The 21,137-nt window shown below is 38.7% G+C and overlaps 1 protein-coding gene across 3 annotated transcripts in view; it reads right to left on the reverse strand.

Moving 5' to 3' along the window:
- Positions 1 to 385: 385 nt before the first annotated feature.
- SLC7A2 (solute carrier family 7 member 2) overlaps positions 386 to 21,137 on the reverse strand; it is a 64,614-nt gene continuing 43,862 nt past the window's right edge. For 2 of the 3 annotated variants that reach the window (XM_068137497.1, XM_068137495.1), the window contains exons 4-12: positions 20,392 to 20,557; positions 19,281 to 19,417; positions 18,115 to 18,337; positions 15,590 to 15,729; positions 10,983 to 11,085; positions 7,751 to 7,956; positions 7,318 to 7,484; positions 6,875 to 6,983; positions 386 to 6,338 (exon numbers count right to left, since the gene is read on the reverse strand). In XM_068137497.1, the coding sequence (XP_067993598.1) occupies positions 6,151 to 6,338; positions 6,875 to 6,983; positions 7,318 to 7,484; positions 7,751 to 7,956; positions 10,983 to 11,085; positions 15,590 to 15,729; positions 18,115 to 18,337; positions 19,281 to 19,417; positions 20,392 to 20,557 (1,439 nt within the window). In that variant the 3' untranslated portion in view covers positions 386 to 6,150. Of the gene's footprint in view, positions 6,339 to 6,874; positions 6,984 to 7,317; positions 7,485 to 7,750; positions 7,957 to 10,982; positions 11,086 to 15,043; positions 15,181 to 15,589; positions 15,730 to 18,114; positions 18,338 to 19,280; positions 19,418 to 20,391; positions 20,558 to 21,137 lie in introns of all 3 variants that reach the window. The other variant, XM_068137498.1, reaches the window with a different exon arrangement.

A 21,137-nucleotide genomic window follows, 5' to 3' on the forward strand; every position in this document is an offset into this window, starting at 1 on the left:
TGGTTGTAGCCAGGAGGGAGTTGGTCTCTTCTCCCAGGCAACCAGCACCAGAACAAAAGGTCACAGTCTCAAGCTGCACCAGGGGAAGTTTAGGCTTGAGATGAGAAGAAAGTTCTTCACAGAGAGAGTTGCTAGCTATTGGAATGTGCTGCCCAGGGAGGTGGTGGAATCACCATCCCTGGAGGTGTTCAAGAGGGAATTGGACATGGCACTGGGTGCCATGGTTTAGTTTTCATGAGGTCTTGGGTGATAAGTTGGATTTGATGATCTCTGAGGTCTTTTTCAACCTTATTGATTCTAGGAAAAGATTTAAACATAAAACATGAGGGGTTTTTTCCCCTCTGTAAAATGCATGTGAGTTATCATGTTACTTATTTTAAAATGAGTTAGGATTTGCATAATGTAATGACATGAGATAGCTGATGCCAATGGTGATTAAGTCCCTGTATTATTTTAGTGTTTACTGAAACTAGAGTGGTGGTTAAAGTGAGAGCTGTTGTATGAAATACATACAAGTGATACTCAGCTTTATTTAAAAAATACAGGACAAATGCACAATTGTTATCCCATGAAGCACATTTTACAGTAAATAGCAATGTAATGTTCAATCTGGAACTTAGGCAACTAAAAATATGGCTGATTACAATTCTATTGTAAAAGTGGAAAAAAACAAGCACCATATTCTTAAATAGAAGCATTTGTACATTCTTAAAAATTCAAGACTTTTCATTTTAGTCGAGCAAAGGAATACAAATGTGTGGTTTGAGTGTCATCATAATCATTCTATCTACATTTTGAATGCTCAGCAGCATGTAATACAGAGATAATCACTACAGTGTACACATGAACAAAAAGAAAAGTTCAAATGGATATGAAAACTAATGGGTTGTTTTAAAAAGATGCACACTTAACTATTTTAAAAGATACTAACAAGTATTTCACACGTTACTTTCTGGTAAAACAAATGAAAAAGCCCTCCTAAAGACTCAGATCCTTTTTTTTTCCTTTGTCCTGACTCCAGCTAAACTTTTACTAGTGAAGCTGGAGTATACCTGGCACAAGGCTCAATGAAAATACACAAAGACAACAGAATTTGTCCAACTAACAAAAATAATGAAATATATACATAGGTCTTTGTAATCCATGTCTGTGCACAGAAAACCTTCAACTGAGCTCATGTTGAGGAGTTTGATTTCTAAAATCAACTAGAAAACAGATCAGGAGATGGTAAAGGTATTTAGCTTTGGAAAGGTCCGGCTGTTAAAAATGCAGAGGTCTTCAAAACATATACCAGGAAGAAATATTAAAGGTACAGGAAATTAAAACCAAATACAAAGATCCTACACTACGTGAAATATCACTTGCTTTTTCATAAAATACCTCTCTGCTAACACTGAGGAACCTCAGTGCTTTCAATGAGCATACTGCAATGCATACAAACTTCCTCACATGTCGAGGAGGAAATACAGCCCTAAAGCATTGGAAGGTGCTTTTTTAGGTAATCAAGTAACACATGCCAGCCATCATGTGGATTAAATTTATACTGTACCCACCTCAATGCCAAAGGCACCACAACTGGTTAAAATGATTGCACAGTCCCACACAGATTTCCTGCACTTCCGTGAATTTCACCCAGGTTGTTCAGCTTTCAGGATCTCAGGATGAGAATAGAATAGAATAGAATAGAATAGAATAGAATAGAATAGAATAGAATAGAATAGAATAGAATAGAACAGAATAGAATAGAATAGAACAGAATAGAATAGAATAGAATAGAATAGAATAGAATAGAATAGAATAGAACAGAACCGAACCAGACCAGATGGGAAGAGACCTTTGAGATAATTGAGTCCAACCTACCATCCAACGCTATCTAATCAACTAAACCATGGCACTAATCACCCCATCCAGTCTCTTCCTAAATACCTGATGGCACATCTGATATCAGTACTTAGTAATACCTCCATGACAACAGTATGCCATTTATTTCTTTGTATGTGTATATATATATACACACACACACATACATACATATATATCTATATATCTTTCTATATATATCTTTGCATACATTTTAGGGGAAAGGTGGCTAGACTCATCATCTGAAAAAACCACAGTATATAAGTAAGTTTCACCCAGTTTTATCTCTGAATTCCTGGTATCATTTGAAGTTTCTGGATGGCATAGTTAAATTCCTAAGTACGTAAGTAAGCCTCTGTCACTACTGTTGACATTTATCACTGATCATTCTCTAATAGCAGGTAACATAAATGACTTTAATGCGTGGTGACATAAACATAATTTGACAGATTTCAGGAATCTGACTGGCATTTGTTGTGCAGGAAAAATTAACAGACTAGTTTCACCCAGGATAATAGACAACAAACCCTAAGATATCTCATAGAATTTCCTACTGCAGAATTAGGACTGGAACACCACAAGAAGATCACTTCAATTAATATGAATTATATAGAAATGTTTTATAACTCTTAATCCTCAGAATAAAAACATTTCTTTGTTTTCCCTTAAATAGGATTTGGCTTACTTTCTTAAAGCCAACTAGATAAGGATAATTCTTCTGTCTAAAGGCATATCCAGAATGTATCAATGAAAGTAAAGGTTTTGGAGGATTTTCTGCCAAAAAAACCCCAAGTAAAACAAAACCAAACAAAACAAACCTCAACCACAAAATAAAACAAAACCCAATAAGTTACTTCCAATAACAGATAGCTTGTATTAACACATTACTAGTTGCACAGAACAAATTACAATATAAACAACTATGTTAACAAATAACAGCAACAATTTAATTCCACTGGACTTGTGCTTTCAGCTGCTCCCAGCAAGTACAGACATACAGCAAACACCGGAACAAAACCAGAATTTGTTACATATGTGGCATGTCCTCTGCTCCTGCAAAGTCCCACTAAAAGCATCTGGAATTTGGAGACTGCATATACAACTGCATACCTAAACAAGCAGAAATGTCTTCTGGCTTGTTATGTTCTTACTCAGCCACTGACTAACTGACTATACACATGTATAAATAAGCTTTGTGCAGCTGAAGCAACCAAGAATACTCAATTACTTTAATTTAATTTTACATCTCATTAGTAAAGTGGATAATTCCTGTGCTGCAGCTGCTTCCATCTCAGCAACCTTTGTACAGGCACAGCCTTTTATTTTTATAGAATTAATTTCTCTAACAACAAGGGGAGAAATATTCATACAACTGAAAGGGAAAACTGTCAACACACATAATGCTGACACATCCATTAGGTAAATAAGCTAGAAGATTTATTTTCTTTAATCATCCCCAGAAGCCTTAGCTAGCACTTGCTTTAGTCAGAAGTGTTTTATATTGACAGTATCCCTTTGAGGGAAAATTCCAGTGCAGTATAGAAATTACTTTAACCACTACATCAAAAATGGGCCAGTATCAGACAGATGCAAACATAGACAGGTGTGCACACATACATTCTATATGGTAGCCTAGGAAGGGAATGGGGGTCTTCCTTGCACATCACAGAACAGCAGCAGGTTGGACCTTGGGAGCCTGGTTCACCTGCTCTGCAGCATCAGCACCACAGGAAAAAGTAAGTCTCTGCTCCCCACTCACAGAGACACGTAAGGAGTTTAAAAAAGAGTTGTTTCACTATAGGTTTATAAGGATGTCATGCAAAAGCTTTACCTAAGCACTGCTGACTTGCTCCTACAACAGTGACAAGGACTTAAGAGTACTGGGCAAGGCAGGGCAAGAATGTTCTCTGCAAATACAAGCAGTGAAGAAGACATGCTCTTGACAGAGTTGTAGCTGATGAGGAAAAACATCAGCTTCTGTATTTTGAATACTTGTGGGATTAAAAACAACAGAACATACACTCAGGCAATCTTTTGATTACTTATAAATAAAATCTTTGTTTTCACATATCTAAGAATTACTGCATTGGATTCCTTCCAAGAGCCTGGACAGTCTGAAATTTCTCATACTTCAAATGAGAACGTATAGTTCTTTTGTTATGTATGGTGTAAAAATGGGCCCTGGTTGAGAAGCACAATTAAGGCAGCAGATCCAACTGACACAGACAGCTCTTCCAATCACATATGAGAGTTATCAACAGCTCTAAGAACTGCCTTGAGAATCTGAGATTTCGGTCTTTAATGGCATTTGCAAAATGATGATGAATGGTGGAAAGAAGTGGCTATAGTGTATGATCAGCTCGGGATGGATTACTATATATTAAAAATCAGGATCCCATTGCCACCTACCCTATAGTTCCATCCATTTTCAAGGACTACCAGTTGCTAGAACAGTGGTCCTCGGGACAACAGTTGCAGTTAGGGGATGCATGCACAATTAAACGGTAGGTGGTACACTATTGCACGCCTTCTGCATTTCCACTTGCTACTCCTAATTCCGAGTAGCCAGTAGAGGCCACTGGTGCAACAGCACACGTTACCCACTCGCTCCTGCCGGCATCGCAGGACCCTTTCCTACCAGTTCTACCTAAGAAGGCAGGCATCAGACTTGCTCCATGGCGGGATATCAACCTATTGCAAGGGTTTCTGTCAAGAAACACTTTTGCCCTTCAATATTTAGACATGTCTACTCTCTTACAATACAGAAGTAATTTTAAAAGTATGAATCTATTGCTGTGAAAAGAATGGGAGAGAGACAGAAGCAGCCTAACTAGTTCGGGGTTTTCCCTCTTTCTCCCCTTCCCTCCCCTCTCCGCGGCACTACTGAAACTCCAGCTATTACAAACAGTGAGGTTGTCTTTCACTGTCAACCAAAATAGCTCTCATGGGATCTTAAGTTTTTATACCAAACAACAGAGATTAATACCAATTATTAGTACCAGCAACAGAGTGCAAACCTCCACAACAAAGTCCTAGAGCTCTTACTTTAGGGTATTTTTATAAATCCATTCTTACAAAGCAACTTCATATTGTGGACTCCTTTGTGGGACTTGAGCCTACTCTTTGCTAAGTGTTAAAATACCTGAGCGCCTTTGGCAGGTAACATGACCTTTATGTTAAAAGAACAGTTTCCATTTTTACCAGCTTTAAAAATAATCATTCACCCAGCACTGCTGCAACAGTTTGGTTCTTTACATAAATTAGCATTTGGACATCCTACGTACTTGTGGGGTTTTTTTTTTAACATCTCTGGAATTTGAGAAGGCAGCTGGGATTTTCTACATTATTTTTTCTGAGGACAGCTAAGCTCACAAATATCAGCTTAGGCATATAATAAAGGAGAGGAAAGTGTGGCAGAAATGAGTGAGAAGAGGAAAACTTGATGACTGCTGTATATAAGTACAAAATCACGTAGGGGGGGATAAAATCCAAAACCAAAAGGGCAATACTTGCTAACCCACATCTAAAAATCCCTGTCAGTATCATGATGAACAGATTATTTCCCAGATGCTTTTGCAGAAATCACAGCTCCTCTGGGGGGGTATTATTTCACACATGCAGCATCTCTGAAAGGAATTCACATATGTAGGAATCTTGAATGCTATTTAGTTCAGACCAAAAGCGTTTAAGTATCTTTGCCATTTGTGTTCTACATGACTACTGATTAATAATGGCAAGCCATTACTTCTCGGTACATAAATAGATGATTGTCTGCTATTTGCACAGAATCAGAGCTGTACAATTGCCATATGTTTTGCCAATACTTTCCAGGCCTTTCTGCAATTTATCTCCTGGGAGAGTTACTTCTGTAGAAAGAAGAGAACTATAAGATTGTGACCAACACAAATAACAGAGATAAGGAAAAAGTACAAAAGGCACTTGTGTTCACAGTGCAGTGTCAAATAGTCAGAAGTTCTTGCAGACACTTTTTCATGTTTTCTGATTGCCAGTGATTTTGGATGAAAGTTCAAACAATGCATGTAAATTTTTGCTTGCCAACAGGTACTTCTCTTCTTTGTTGTTTGTTTTTGTTTTCCTTTAATTTAAATACTAATCTCCATGCTGTCAGTTCTGAAATGAGGAAGATGGATTAGGAGCTTGTCCAAAATACTAGCCAGGCCTTGGAGTAAACACTTTCAAGAGGCACAATATTGTCAGAAACCTTTTGAAATTTTAGTCTGCAAGTAAAATGTCAATTAAAGGCTTAAAATACTTTTATGTTTGCATAGATTAACATTCACTTGTCCTCTCGTGTGCAAGAAATCGATCGCTTTCATTTGCAGTTTCAGGTTCATCCATCTCTTCTACAGGGTTCTTTTCTTGCAACCCGCTGTTTTCTGAACAAGAATCATCATCTCCACTGCTACGATGACCTTCAAGGCTGTGTCTGATGCCGTAAGCAAAGTAAATGAGGAAGCCTTCCAAAAGGGGAAAAAAAAAAATCATATTCAGGCATTAAAAAGTACTTAGTTATTACTCTCTGGCTGAACATAGCTTTCCAAAAGAAATTTCTTCTTCAGGTATCTGAAGGTCTTCCCTGTTCCTATGCAAATTCCAGTGTATCATGTTGGCACTAATGCTCTAATAGATAATGGAAACTTCCAGCTCTAATTTATGTCTAGATGCAGTTAATACAATCTTCCATATCTTGAAGCAGAATGACTAATAAACTGAGGAGAAATCTGTTAGAAACAGGTTTGTGTGCAATTTTAGCTATAATTAGTAGGGGGGGAAATGGTGGCTAATTGGAATTTGTCCTATAATTATTATAGGACTCAACTTGTACTTAACAGTTTTGAATACATGTAACTACTGCTTCTGAAGCATGCTTTTGTTCTGATCAGAAATATCAGCTGGCTTTTATTAAAACAAAATTTATTAATTTAAAGGAAGAGACTCAAATGTTCTAAGAGGATTCATGGAAGAGGTGTCCAAAATAAACAGGTGTACCTACCAAGTGCCATCCAGAAGCTAAATCTGATCCAGGTGTCTCCACTTAATTGTACCATCAAATAAATATTTACCAGGATACTGAATGATGGCAAAAATGGCAATAGTGGAACCTAAAGGGAAATAGTTAATATATTAGCATCAAACATAATTTCTTGCATGTCACACTTCAGGTGTACAACACAAGCTAGAGGTGACACATCTAATCACTACAAAAGAATTGAAAAATTCTTATTGGAATATAGTGGCATTTTCTTTTTCACTGGGTTTAAGCACCAGTTTCTACATACTTTCAAAACACATTACCTTGAATATATATTTTCTAGCGGCAGTGCATTAATGAAAGAATGCCTGAAAGAGAACCATCACTCTCTCTGCCCCTCTCCCACCTGTTGGAATCCATTCAAGGTTCTCATTAGAAAATAATATAGAGAAAATGTTGTTCACCATAAAGGCCACTTTCTGCTGGTTCTGGGGCTGCCTTTGGATGAGGAGAATGGTAGCGATGAAGGACACCAACAACACAGCAAGAAGGCCAATACTCCAGGGCTCCAATTTAGCAATGAAATGAATCCAGTATGTAGTGAGGACACTCAAGCCACAAACCAAGAAAGCTGATGGATATAGGAAAGAAGTCACTTAATCGCTGCATTGAGGAGGAAGTGACTGTTAAGAACAACAGCAAGTCTTCAGTATGAAATGTTATAATGAAAATGTTTAAATAAAGGAAAATATACTAGACTGCAGATTAGATGCATCAAGCAGTATAAAAGCATTCAAGAGATTAATTATGACTGAAAGAAGGCATATTATCACTGGATTTTTTTATTTTGTCCTTCATAAAATTCCATTATATGAGTTTGGACAGCTGAACACTTACCTAAAAGGCCTACTAAAAAGTTAACAGTAGTTGCAGTTTGCTCAGTAGGTAAACTGGAGGGATTAAGCAGGACCTGAAGATTGAAGTGATTCTCTTGTATCATATTCATCTGTGATTCACTTACTGCAGATTCCCTTTCAGATGCAGCCAAAGCTGCTTTTTCTGGGGAATATTTTGTTTGTTCATAGGTTAAACTGGGTTGGTACCTATGCATAAAGCAAACAGGATAATAAAAAAAATTACAGTGACTGTAGCATTTGCAGCAATACAACTCTAAGAACGTATTTGAATATTAAATTCTTTGCAGTAGAGATTTAGAATTTCCCCAATCATAACTGCACTGCAATAGTCATATATATTCACTATCATATACAAACCAATTTTGGCAATTCACTGTTTTGTTTTTTTTGGGGTGGGATTTGGGGATTTTTTGGGGTGGGGTTTGGCAGCCAAGAGGGCCAATGGCATCCTGGCCTGCATCAAGAACAGTGTGGCCAGCAGGAGCAGGGAGGTCATTCTGCCCCTGTACACTGCACTGGTTAGGCCACACCTCGAGTACTGTGTCCAGTTCTAGGCCCCTCAGTTTAGGAAAGATGTTGACTTGCTGGAACGAGTCCAGAGAAGAGCAACAAAGTTGGTGAGAGGTTTGGAACACAAGCCCTATGAGGAAAGACTGAGGGAGCTGGGGTTGCTCAGCCTGGAGAAGAGGAGACTCAGGGGTGACCTTATCACTCTCTACAACTCAGTCTACACAGTCTCTCTACACAGTCTCAGGCTGTGCCAGGGGAGGTTCAGGTTGAATATTAGGAAGAAGTTCTATACAGAGAGAGTGATTGGCCATTGGAATGGGCTGCCCAGGGAGGTGGTGGAGTCGCCGTCGTTGGATGTGTTCAGGAGGAGACTTGATGGGGTGCTTGGTGCCATGGGTTAGCTGTTTGGGTGGGTTGGATTGGTTGATGGATTGGACATGATGATCTTGAAGGTCTCTTCCAACCTGGTTTGGTTTATTCTAAAAATAAGGTTTTGGGCAGTATTTTAAGCTCTGTGAATGGGTCAGATAAGTGACCAGTCTTGTGTACACACGCAAAAAAAGGGGACAGAATCTGGTGGTCAGTGGCAGGGAAAGAGTAGGAGAGCCCCTTTCTGACTTGCTTGCTGTACTGTAAGACTGTAACTGGCATAGTCTGAAACTATCCATCTGCTTTGTTAGAATTTAAGTGCATTTTTAAAAATGTATCTGTTAAATAAGTCACCATGGGATAAAAGATCCATTTCTTTTAAAGTGTTGAATGCTGCAACATTGAATTTGAGCTAAATTTAACCTGTTACACTTTTTAAAGTTATTTAGTCTCAAGTAATTGTGACCGTTTGAGGCGGTGCCTTTAACAAAGGGATACTGTGGCCGAATGTTTATAAATAAAGGACAGGTCTAAACTAATTTCATTGGTGGAGAGGCAGAAGCACTGCCTTAAGTTTGATTCCCAGTGGGACTAGTCTCAGTCTTGCTTTCCCCCCTTTGCAGCTCACAACTCTCTGGGCTTTCGGCCAGGCTTGACCTTGAAGCAGATAAAAGCGTGAGGCCTCTTCTAACATTCTAACACATAACTGCTTTTTAATTAACAGTTTATCTTTTCCTCTCTTTCTAACCCTCTCTGGGGAAAGGGGGAGAGAAGGGGGAGCAGGGGTGGGGAACCCCCTCAGCAGAGGAGGGAACCCTCATTTCTGTGTGACTTTGTTGTATATTTCTGTATATATTGTAAATACTGTAAATTCTGTACATAAATCTGCATTTCCTAAACTGCTTTGTAAATATACAGCACACACTCCTTTGCTAATCCGGCTGTGCATTTTTCTTCCCTTTCAATTTTCTTCCCTCTACTCACAGCGGGGGGAAAGGGCCCGGCCTTTCCCCCAACCCCACGACAGTAATAAAGACTGATTTTTAAGGTAAAAAGAGCAATACACAACAAAGTGAGCTATAACCACTGTCCACATAGCTGCATCACAGCTGTATTTTCTTGTATCAGGAATATTTCATTTAAATGTATTACTGTCAAGACCAGTGTGGTACATCTAATTAAACTGTGAAAGCATACATCCCACAATCACCTTGCTGTGTGTTTGGCCTGAGTTGGGTTTGGTTTGTTTTCTTTTCTTTTCTATTTTTTTTCTCTTTCTTTTCTGTCTTTTGCAATAGAGCTATTCCATGGCTTTACAAACGGAACAGATACCAGAGCTTTAGTGACAATAATTTATAATCTCACTGATTGAGAGTTAGTCTTTGCACGCTCTTGTAAGACTGCCACATCCTGAAACACTTCCAGAGAAGGGCCACAAAGATGATCAGAGGGCTGGAGCACCTCTCCTACGAGGACAGACTGAAGGAGTTGGGGCTGTTCAGTCTGGAGAAGAGAAGGCTCCGAGGTGACCTAATTGTGGCCTTCCAGTATCTGAAGGGGGCCTACAGGAAGGCTGGGGAAGGACTTCTCAGGATCTCAGGTAGTGATAGGACTAGGGGGAATGGAATGAAGCTGGAGGTGGGGAGATTCAGGCTAGATGTGAGGAGGAGGTTCTTCACCATGAGAGTGGTGAGACCCTGGAATGGGTTGTCCAGGGAGGTGATCGAGGCCCCGTCCCTGGAGGTGTTTAAGAGCAGGCTGGCTGAGGCTCTGTCCAGCCTGATCTAGTGTGGGGTGTCCCTGCCCATGGCAGGGGGGTTGGAACTAGATGATCCTTGTGGTCCCTTCCAACCCTGAATGAAACTATGAAACTATGAAACTTGTCTGGTCTTATGTTTCTTACTAGGATAATACAAAGCAATTCTCTGAACTTGTTCATCCTGTGAACTACCTCAAAAAAATCTATACCTTTCCCATATAGCCCCCCACAAGACATAGTCATGATATACAGCACGGACTGTGTTCCTGTCAAAATATCATTCAGCAAATTTTGGACACAAGCTTACATTACCTTTAGGACTAATGCTTGGACCACTGCGTCTTTCAGAAATTGAAAGGTGTCTAGATTTTACATGAAGATTTGACTCAACCAACTGTTACCATCTTATGGCAATACAGCATTGTTTTCTTTGATGGGTCACTGCTCCCTAGTAATCATTTTCAAGCATACAGCCAATTTTTAAGCATTTAGCTATCTAGCAAAAAACATCTTGTAAATGTCACTCCTGTTTATATATTGACTGTCAAGAAATAAAACGCAGCAGAATACTCACCTAAGAATGAGGACGCAGGCTGCCACAAGTGAATAAGCAAGGAGTGTACCAATAGACATCATGTCCACTAAAGCCTTTAGGTCAAACAGAAAAGCCATTATAGCTAAAAAACAAAATAAAAGAAAATGCAAAATTTATATGAAGCTGACATAGAACCATAGAACTGTTTAGGCTGGAAAGATTTATAAGATCACTGAGTCCAACTGTAAGTGCTAAGTTTAGTATTAAGACATACTAAGAGCTGAGGTTTGAAAATCTGTCTGCAGGGTAACTTTACAAGGTTTTACTGATAGCAGTGTAAGTGAAACCATGGTAATCCTTCAAAACACATTTTAGAAGTCATCACCAACATTCCCAAACCTAATTCCTTACAGTTGGGAATCTCCTTCATATAGAGATGCACTGATGAGCCATACAGTCATGCTGCATAGTCGAGCCATACAGTCATGCTGCATAGTCAAGCCATTCATATTGGACGTACTTGCACATAAGCATTTGCACACATGGCTTGTTGAATTGACACCATATTAAAAATACATTTTAATAGAATAATGTTCAGATCATTCAACAAAAAATTAACAAAAGATGGATCCCACAGCAAAACTAGGGCAAAATGATCCAACCCAGTAGGTCACCACTATGTAAAGCTTCTGCTGAGCTGAGAAAGAGCTCTGTGTCAAGAGGACTTTTAGCATTGTTTCAAAGAAAAAATACTTTTGCAGAGTTTTAAAAATTATTTACTAAAAAGGTGATGTGTTCAAGCAGCCTTCAGGAAAGGCCAGCAAAATCTCACAAGAACTAATAGTCCTAAGATCACTGAAAGCAGAGACAGAAACTTCCATGATACTAGGAGCAACCACAGCAGTCTTTGTGTTTACAAAAGCTGATGCCACATTCTTCTAGAGATTCTGGAATATCTTTTTCATTTTGTCTGTGCTGTTTGCACAGTGACACAAATAGATCATAAGCTAGCACGAGCCATCACTAAACTAAAGGCTAATGCTAATTGATGTGAAATGTATCTGGTCAAATAAACCTCTTAAAATAGTTGTATTCTCTCAACATTGTTGAGATGCAGAAAAAAAATAAAAGAGTCTAAAAATACCTAATGTCTTGACTCATCAGTAATCTCAGCATCCAAAGAAATGGTTAAATGTCATCTTTATACACTCTGTATGTACACACTGAATTTTTATATATGTATTCAGAAATACCTAGACATTCAAAACCCGCCTGGATGCGATTCTGCGTGACCTCCTCTATGTGATCCTGCTCTGGCAGGGGGAATGACTAGATGGTCTTTCAAGATCCCTTCCAACCCCTAATGTTCTGTGATTCTGTGTATGATTCTATGACAATATTTATGTCATGCTTGATAATATATCTGTAGACAGCTGTATTGGTGCACAAACACACGTTCCCCTCCTATTTGATCCTGAGGGAGAAAGCAAAATGTGATTCTTCTGAAAACAAGATCACTCTATTACAGAAGATTTATTTCATCTGGCTCTCCTTTTCCAATGAAGGAAGGAGGACCATCCTGTTTTCTTCAATGACAGAAGATGTTCCTTAATCAAAGAAGCCATTTACTGGGTAGATTTCTGAATACCTCACTGCTCTGCCTACTCAAAAGATCCCAGGTAAGCAAAGCTGAGGAAAAACAGAACCTACTATAACCTGATGTACAGTAGCTATATTTATTTTTCAGTCATAGCTTCTAAAGGCTACTGTGTGTAGGTCAGAGCATTCTTTTACATTAAAACCAAACTGAAAAATGCCTGAGTGCCTGACCCAGGAGAAAAAAAATAAAGGCACAATATCACTTTTCTACCTCTTAGTTCTGCTCCAAGAAACAACAGTAGATCAATGTATGGTGAAACCTTGGACTGACACCAAAACATACAGCTCTGTGGAGTTTTGTAATCAGGATTACCACATGTGAAAAGATAAGTCAGAGCAATAATACGTGACAATTGGCTCAGCTGTAGTCTTGATCTGATAGGTTTACCTAAAGGGCCAAACATCTGAAAGCTATGAATGAAAAGTCAGAAGCTGTTGCATACATCCATAAATGTCCTGGTTTCAGCTGGGATAGAGTTAATTTTCTTCCTACTAGCTGGTATAGTTTTGTGTTTGGGATTTAGTGTGAGAACAATGTTGCTAACACACTGATGTTTCAGTTGTTGCTAAGTAGCACTCTCCCTATGTCAAGGACTTTTCGGTTTCCCATGCTCTGCTAGCAAGCAGGTGCACAAGAGGCTGGGAGCGAGCAGGGTCAGGATGGCTGACCTGACCTAGCCAAAGGAACATTCCACACTATAAACTATCACACTCAGTATATAAACTGGGGGGAGTTGGCCAGAAGGGGCCAATTGCTGAGGGACTGACTAAGCATTGGTCAGCAGGTTGTGAGCCGTTGTAGTGTGCATCACTTGTTTTTCTTGGGTTTTATTTCAACCGGGTTTTCTTATCTCCCTTTTAAAACACTGCTGCTGCTATTATTATTACTACTACTGAAATTTTATATTTCAACTATTACACTGGTCACATTCCCACATTATCTCAGCCCACAGGTTTTACTTTTTTTCTGACTCCTCTCCCCATCCAATCAGTGGGGCAAGGAGGAGTGAGCAAGTGGCAGCTTGGTACTTAGTTGCTGGCTGGAGTTAAACCACAACAGTAACTATTCTAGCAACACTAATTATGGCCACAAGTTATTAAATAACTGTCTTTTTAAAAATAGAAGAAGAAATTGCTCCTTCTCCATCAGTGGATAAAGCTGTCTTCAACTGAGTGGTTGACACACCAAATTCCCCAGACTGCCTAAAGGCAGTGATGGCTGCTGCATAGCTATAGTCAGGGCTATGAACTGTATCACTCAGTTTTCCAGCTGAGTCATATGGTTCTCCCTCTCCTCATCATGACTGTGATTTCAGATAAAGATGTTCATTTAACGCCACATAACTCCACTTCCAAATTATTGTGGGGAAATATGTCAACATCATAAATTCAAACTAACAGAAGTAATTCTAAGAAATTGATTTGTACTCTGACCAAAGAAACGGGAACTGCTATTAATGCTGCTGCTGAGAACTATCTGGACAATGCCTGTGCCTCCCCAAATTACTGTCAAGTGCATGGTGTGAGTAGTTCCAGTCTCGTGGCATCTGAGGACAACTCTGACTATAAACAATAATATTTTGATCTCAGTTCTGAACCTCTTATTTGATATCCATTTCAGCCAGGGTTGCAAAAATGTTATAAGGTATGTATTTCACCTTTTAATTGCTTTTAAGACTTATTTATTTGCCTTTGGGTTAAGTGCTTCTAGAGCTTCCCACTTTCTTGGGTGATTAGATATCCCACTGAAATGGCAGTGAATTTGGAGCACAGCTCCATGTACCTCTGCAAGAAGAATGGACAAAAGTGAAACAGCTGTATTTTAGGAATTTAAGAGTTGACAACAGCTCCCCAAATGCTGTTTTGCTCAAATAAATGTGAGCATGTATGTGTGTACATACATGTACATACACACATAACCCCACAACACACACATGCCCCTCAACCACAATATACTATGCCTATGCAAAGCCAGAATCATTTTCTTTAGAAGAAAATTTTCAGATCTTTGTTATTTTACACAAAAGTTGATCCTGCTGCAAATGTAGAAATCTTTTTCTCACATCTCACATGAGACATGAGTTGTTCTCCTCCATTATGGATGTGATAAATATATAGGTGTACATCACACAAGGAAACCTTGTAAGAAGAGCAACAGTCTAAGGGACTCAGATTAAGTAATAATCTTATTCACCATACAAGAGCCCAATATTGAGGAAAAAAAAAATCATTTTGAATTCTTTGATGTTAAGGATCTCACCACCACCACCATGATTGGCATGATCTGGAGTTCTTACACCCTTTGATTACTTGGTAATTTTATTCCCATTGTACATGCAGGGGAAGTTAACAAGCAGTCCTTTTAAAAAATATAAGGTTCCATGCACGTGCATAGAGTGTTTCAGTCTCAGCTTTAAGTAACATGGGCTTTTAGAGCTTACCAGAGATGACCCCTGCTGTCATGGTGGCAGAAACTGGTGCCTGCCTCTTATTCAGTTTGGCAAGAAAACTAAAGAGTAAACCATCGCGTGCCATGGCAAACAGAATTCGGGGCAAAGGGAACATAGAGCCGAGAAGACTAGAACAGAAAAATGTATAGTTCAAATACAGGTTATTAAGAGCACAATGCCTTACTGGTAAACCCAACCACACAAAAAAGAAAGCTTGGAAGAGTTAATGGGTTTAGGTATAGTATTGGTTTAGGCTCCGTGTTGCTGCTCGTGGCTTTTTGTTTGGTTGTTTGATGTTCTTGGTTGCGGGTTGTCGTTTATTTTGAACCTAGGCTTTGAAAGCACTTGAGATTATCCAATGAACACAGAATCTGTGGTAGAGAAAGGTTTTACTGGAAGCCTGCTTTACCTAGCAAGAATCAGATCTGATCATTTCAGTCCAAAGCAAATCAAAGCTGCACAACAGTGGTTTATTTCCATATATGCAACGTGTTCAGCAGTGCATCTTTCTTTACAAGGATCAACTCTTAGTCTCACCTGCTACTGCACCAGACGATAGAGTAGCAACTAGTGGGGTCTTCGTTTTGGAATTGATTTGAGCTAGACATGTGAAAAGCAACCCATCCTTCGCCATAGCATAGATTACACGTGGCATTGGGAAAATGGATCCAAGAAGACTGAGTAAAAAGCAAACACATGCAACATGGCAAACACAGTTCATGCAGAGTGTATCATGGACAAGATAAACAATGTTAATTAATGGCATGTATAGAAACAAAATTTATGATTGTAAGACAAAAACCAGAAAGCCTCATAGCCCAAGAGACTACAGATCAGACACCAAAATTCCTTTCCCCTGTAAAGTTGGATTCTTTGATTTTACTTTATTTTTTTTTCTAAATTAGATAATCAGATTAGCAAAATAACTTCTGCCATCACTGTAGTTCTTGGGTATTAGTGGACCAGGACATAGTGGACCAGGACATGTTCCAGGTCACACTATCTATGCAATTAAGCTTTAGTACTCCTGGAGAAAGTCTGTCAGTCAGCAGCAGCAAATCAATTAGCATTAGCAGCATTTCTTACACTCTAGATTTCCATGTGAGGCTGCTGATTAACAGTAATTCAAAGTAAGCACCACACATTTATACTTGGGATATTATTTCTTTCAATTAAAGCACCTCTAGCCAAGCTTTAATGAGATTGGTTCATTTTGGTTTGGTGTTGGTTTGGTTTTTTTGTTGAAATGTGTTAGCAGAACACAGAAAGCTTTAAAAATGTTGATAAAGTGAAGCTCCTTTTTAAACAAATTTCTTTCCCTCTAAGCAAAACAATTGTAATTACAATTAAGAAAACCAAAAAACATTGAAATTAAAAAAAGGCAAAATTATAGCCATTATGACCTCTGCAGCAAGCACGTGAGTTTTTAACCAGGTGAATGGTTGCCTTTCCTACTTTAAGAAACCCACTGTAGCACTTAGAGAAGGCACAGCTTTTGCACATCACAGATACTTATTACCTGCAGTAAAGCTTGTGAGACACAAGCATTAAGGTTAGACACAAAGGAGTGAACTGATTTTGATGTCCCTTCCAAGAAAGAACCTTTTTCTGAATCAGAATGATACCTGATTTTTCAAGTAAAGGATACTGTTAAAATCCACTGCCAAATTTGTTGGTTGTTGTGACTTTGTGATGTTTATTTATCCTACCCATCTTAAATTATATTCACATAAATAGCAGAACTATTAACAAACATTTTTACTTTGAGGAAGCAAGTTCCCCACATAACATAAGAAGAGGTAACTGTATGGACCAAAAGCAATGATCCTAAATATTTTTTCTTAATTATACCTCTAAACTTAGTATCATAGTATCATAGTATCAGTGAGGGTTGGAAGGGACCACAAGGATCATCTAGTTCCAACCCCCCTGCCATGGGCAGGGACACCCCACACTAGATCAGGCTGGCCAGAGCCTCATCCAGCCTGGGCTTAAACACCTCCAGAGGCGAGGCCTCAACCACCTCCCTGGACAACCCATTCCAGGGTATACTTAGGTATATGAAATACAATTCCCTTTGTTTTGTTCTAAACTGACTTCTCAGTCAATAGACTGAGAGATTAAACTCTGCATGTAAGTAAAAAAAGGTTTTCAGAATACACTGGGAAAAGAGACCAACAGTTCAAACTTATGAAAAAGCACTTTACCATCCCAGTTCATTTTGGTTTCCAGTATTAATTTCTGCTTATATATCAGTTCTACTATTTATCAATATAGAGGACAAACTCAGTAAACCCCTCCAAACTGAGGGGGACCATGATAACTAGTTAGAAAATAACTGTAACCCCAGGGTGAACAGCCTAACTATGACATTCAAGGATCATGCAATGTCCTATTCTATGAAAGTGTTTATACCACATTACAATTGGAGTGTAATATATATATATGAACACATACTAACATACCTCATGCCCACCATGACCTTTTCATCAAAATAACAGTTAAGGTGAGATCCACAGTTTCACAAAGGGGAATAAATTATAGTATGTTCACAGCTATAATCTACATCTCAAATACCCACACAGAAACCACAGGAGGGGATGATGTCAGAAGACAGACTGGCTACTGGAGGAAAACAGAGAGAGGCAACGAAGATGAGGAGTGGAGCTAGTTAATCATCTCTTCAATTTTGCCTGCAAATACACAGAGCCCATAAAGCTACTGAGTCACTGGGAGTAGATAGCAAGAAATGACAAAATGGATGAGGTTTATTTTATGAGTTAATAACTTGCAGACCATATGTCTGAAGATATATTTTATAACAATAATAACAATAATTAAAAAACCTTCTAGGTAATAAGCCAAAGAGGTGGAGTTCAGTAACAGTACAGTTTAAAAAAAGAAGGAACTTACTGTGGACTTACTGTGATAAAGACCTGCTTAAGTCTAAGCTAATCCTTTGCAGGAACTGAGCCTTCAACATGAATCCATGAACATCTATTTGAATGTCATACATTATCCATCAGCTTTTCCCCACAAAATTCGTATTTCAATGTCTTTACCTTGTAGACAAAGCACAGAGGGATCCCACTGCTACAACATATTTTGCAGGACCCCATCCAACATATTCAAATGCTACTGGCAGAGGACTTTTCTCATCTAGTAGATAGTATGGCATCATAAGTGTCAGTGCAGCTGAAACTCCAAAATAGGCCATGAAGCAGACAAGCAGGGATACCACAATTCCTATGGGCATGGCTTTCTGAGGATTCTTCACCTCTTCCCCTAAAAAAAGGGAAAAACAAAATCTCGCCAAAAATTCTTACTCATTTCCACCTTAAGCTGTAAAAACTAACATCAAAGTCAAATTATTTGTTAATCTAAGTCTGCAGTGATAGGACAAGGTGCAATGGTTTTAAATTAGAGAAAAGTAGATTTAGATTGAACGTTAGGAGGTAGTTCTTTACCCTGAGGGTAGTGGAGCACTGGAAGAGGTTGTCCAGGGAGGTAGTTGAGGCCCCATCCCTGGACACATTCAAGGTCAGGCTCAACAAGGCTCCAGCAATCTGATCTAGTTGAGGATGTCCCAGCTTACTGCAAGAGGGTTGGACTAGATGAGCTTTGGAGGTCCCTTCCAACCCAAACCATTCTATGATTCTGTGTTTCTATGATTTCTAATAAAAGTATTAAAAATCCACATAAGAGAAGCACAATGGCACAGGAAAAAAAAGCCTCAATAGCTTGTTGACAGAATTAGCATTTAAAGATCGAGGCAAACTAAAGGATATAAAACACATTCTGTGGTTAACAGTATTCAAAGCCCATCATCTCTAGTTAGTTACCTACAATCAATGTTCTCATTCCCTATCAGCCTTATAGAAGCCAGCCTTTAGGAGAGGGACCTATCTCAGAGAATTGTTAAAGCAAGCAGGTGATATGGGCAGAAAAAGTTGTATACTAAGCACTTCCCAGTCTTAGAAAGCAGCAGTTAGGTTTCTTTAGAATAGGAATAAAACAAATAAAACTTCCTCCTCCCTCTCAGAATGACAACCACATTCAGGAATGAATTCAGACTCATTCTGCATGGACTGGAGGAGGTTTAGGAGAAAGCAAAGGAAGAAGAGTAGACAGATTATTACATTCTTTGTGGTTTTGTTTGTTTGTTTGTTTAAAGGCACGTTATACATTTATACCTACACATATATGCACACACATATAAATACTATACCAGTTGTTGCAATGCAGTCAAATCCTACAAAAGCATAAAAACAGGTTGCAGCACCAGCCAATGTTCCCGTGAAACCGTAAGGCATAAAGCCACCACTCCCATATATACTTGTCTCATTCTCACAGGATAAACAATTCCTATAAAGACAAAAACACAGGAGAAATATGTATTATTGTTGCTGTTATTGCAAACTCCTGCAACCCTACCACTCTGGAAAAACACAGGAAAATACTCCTGTCAAAAACTACAGCCTTATCAAGCTGCACCCTTTTTATTTTGTCAAAGCTTGTATGAAAGACAAAAATTAGAGTAAATGGGGAAGGAAGGGGTTGGCCTCTTCTCCCAGGCAACCAGCACCAGAACAAGAGGACACAGTCTCAAGCTGAGCCAGGGGAGGTTTAGACTCGAGGTGAGGAGGAAGTTCTTCACCGAGCGAGTCATTCGTCATTGGAACGGGTTGCCCAGGGAGGTGGTTGAGTCATCGACCCTGGAGGCGTTCAAGGGGAGATTGGACGTGGCACTTGGTGCCATGGTCTAGTCATGGGGTCTGTGTTGATAGGTTGGACTCGATGATCCTCGAGGTCCTTTCCAACCTAAGTGATACTGTGATACTGTAATACCCAAACCAAGTATCATCTTAACTGTCATCATCTTAACTCTCTTTGCAGCAAAACATATTAAAACACTAATGGTGTAGGCAACTCTTGCTGTCATACTCACATATTGCAGTTAATGCATGGCTTGAGGACATGAAGCCACTAACCCCTAAAGTGGCTGTGGGCAACACTATTGAGCTAAGATTATGTTTTTTATGGCTTGAGGACAAGGAGCCAGTAAACCTCTAAAATGACTGGGGACCATAGTAATGAAATAGATGTGGTTTTTTTTAAAAGGAAACTACAAAGAAGAAAAATGTTAAAGTTATTTTAAAGTATTTAAAAGTATTCATTGTAAAGTATTTAAAGTATTTTAAAGGTAATAAGAGCTCCATCATTCAAGCAACAGAGGTATTAGTTGATAAATTACCTGCAATACTACCAAAGCAAGTATAATGTAACATTGTTTGGAATGAGTAAGTAAACTGACTTAAAAAATAAATAATCAAAATCACCTTGTTAATGCAGTAAGGTTTATGAGATAATCTTCCTTTATTTTCCAGTTGTCGGGATCTCCTTTCACAAAACCAGAAATCATAACGAAGAGTAGGACCAGGATGTTAATAGCAGTGAAAATTTTGTTCACCCACGCAGATTCTTTTACACCAAATGATAAAAGACCTATAAGATAAAAATATTTTAGAGATGTGAATGGCCTCTTAAACTAATAAAACAGCATTTTAAAGAACATATACAGGCAGTAGTGTGAATAATACCAGAAAAAAACATCACTAGATAGTGCACAAAAACATCACTAGGTAGTGCAAATTCACTGGATTCTTTCAGAGCATGACAGAAACAAGCAAGCCTGTTGGAAACTACAACACAGGAAGCTTCTTCAATTGAATTCTTTAAGTATTAAAAAGCATTTTGAGAAATTGTTACTTGCTGCTTTTCTGACATTCCAATTTATGTATCTTATTTATATGATGAAGCAAAAATAGGTACAAAAGTTCCATGCTTAAGATTGGTAGAATCTATTCCTTACTGAATAAGTACTCATTAGATTAATGAGAAAAAAATATTAGATTAATAATGCAATCTGTATGCTCTAAGCTTTTCAGGGCATATCTATCACAGACTAAGAGTGTCATTTCCTAGTCCATTAACTGAACCTTTAAAAGAACTGCATGCCTCCTGTTTGTACACTCTGATACATAAAGGTTCTAGAAAACAGGAAAAAAACCTACCCATGCCTCAG

Source organism: Melanerpes formicivorus, unplaced genomic scaffold, assembly GCF_026170545.1.
Source record: "Melanerpes formicivorus ecotype bairdi unplaced genomic scaffold, bMelFor1.0.p_v2 SCAF_4, whole genome shotgun sequence".
Classification (NCBI taxonomy): domain Eukaryota; kingdom Metazoa; phylum Chordata; class Aves; order Piciformes; family Picidae; genus Melanerpes; species Melanerpes formicivorus.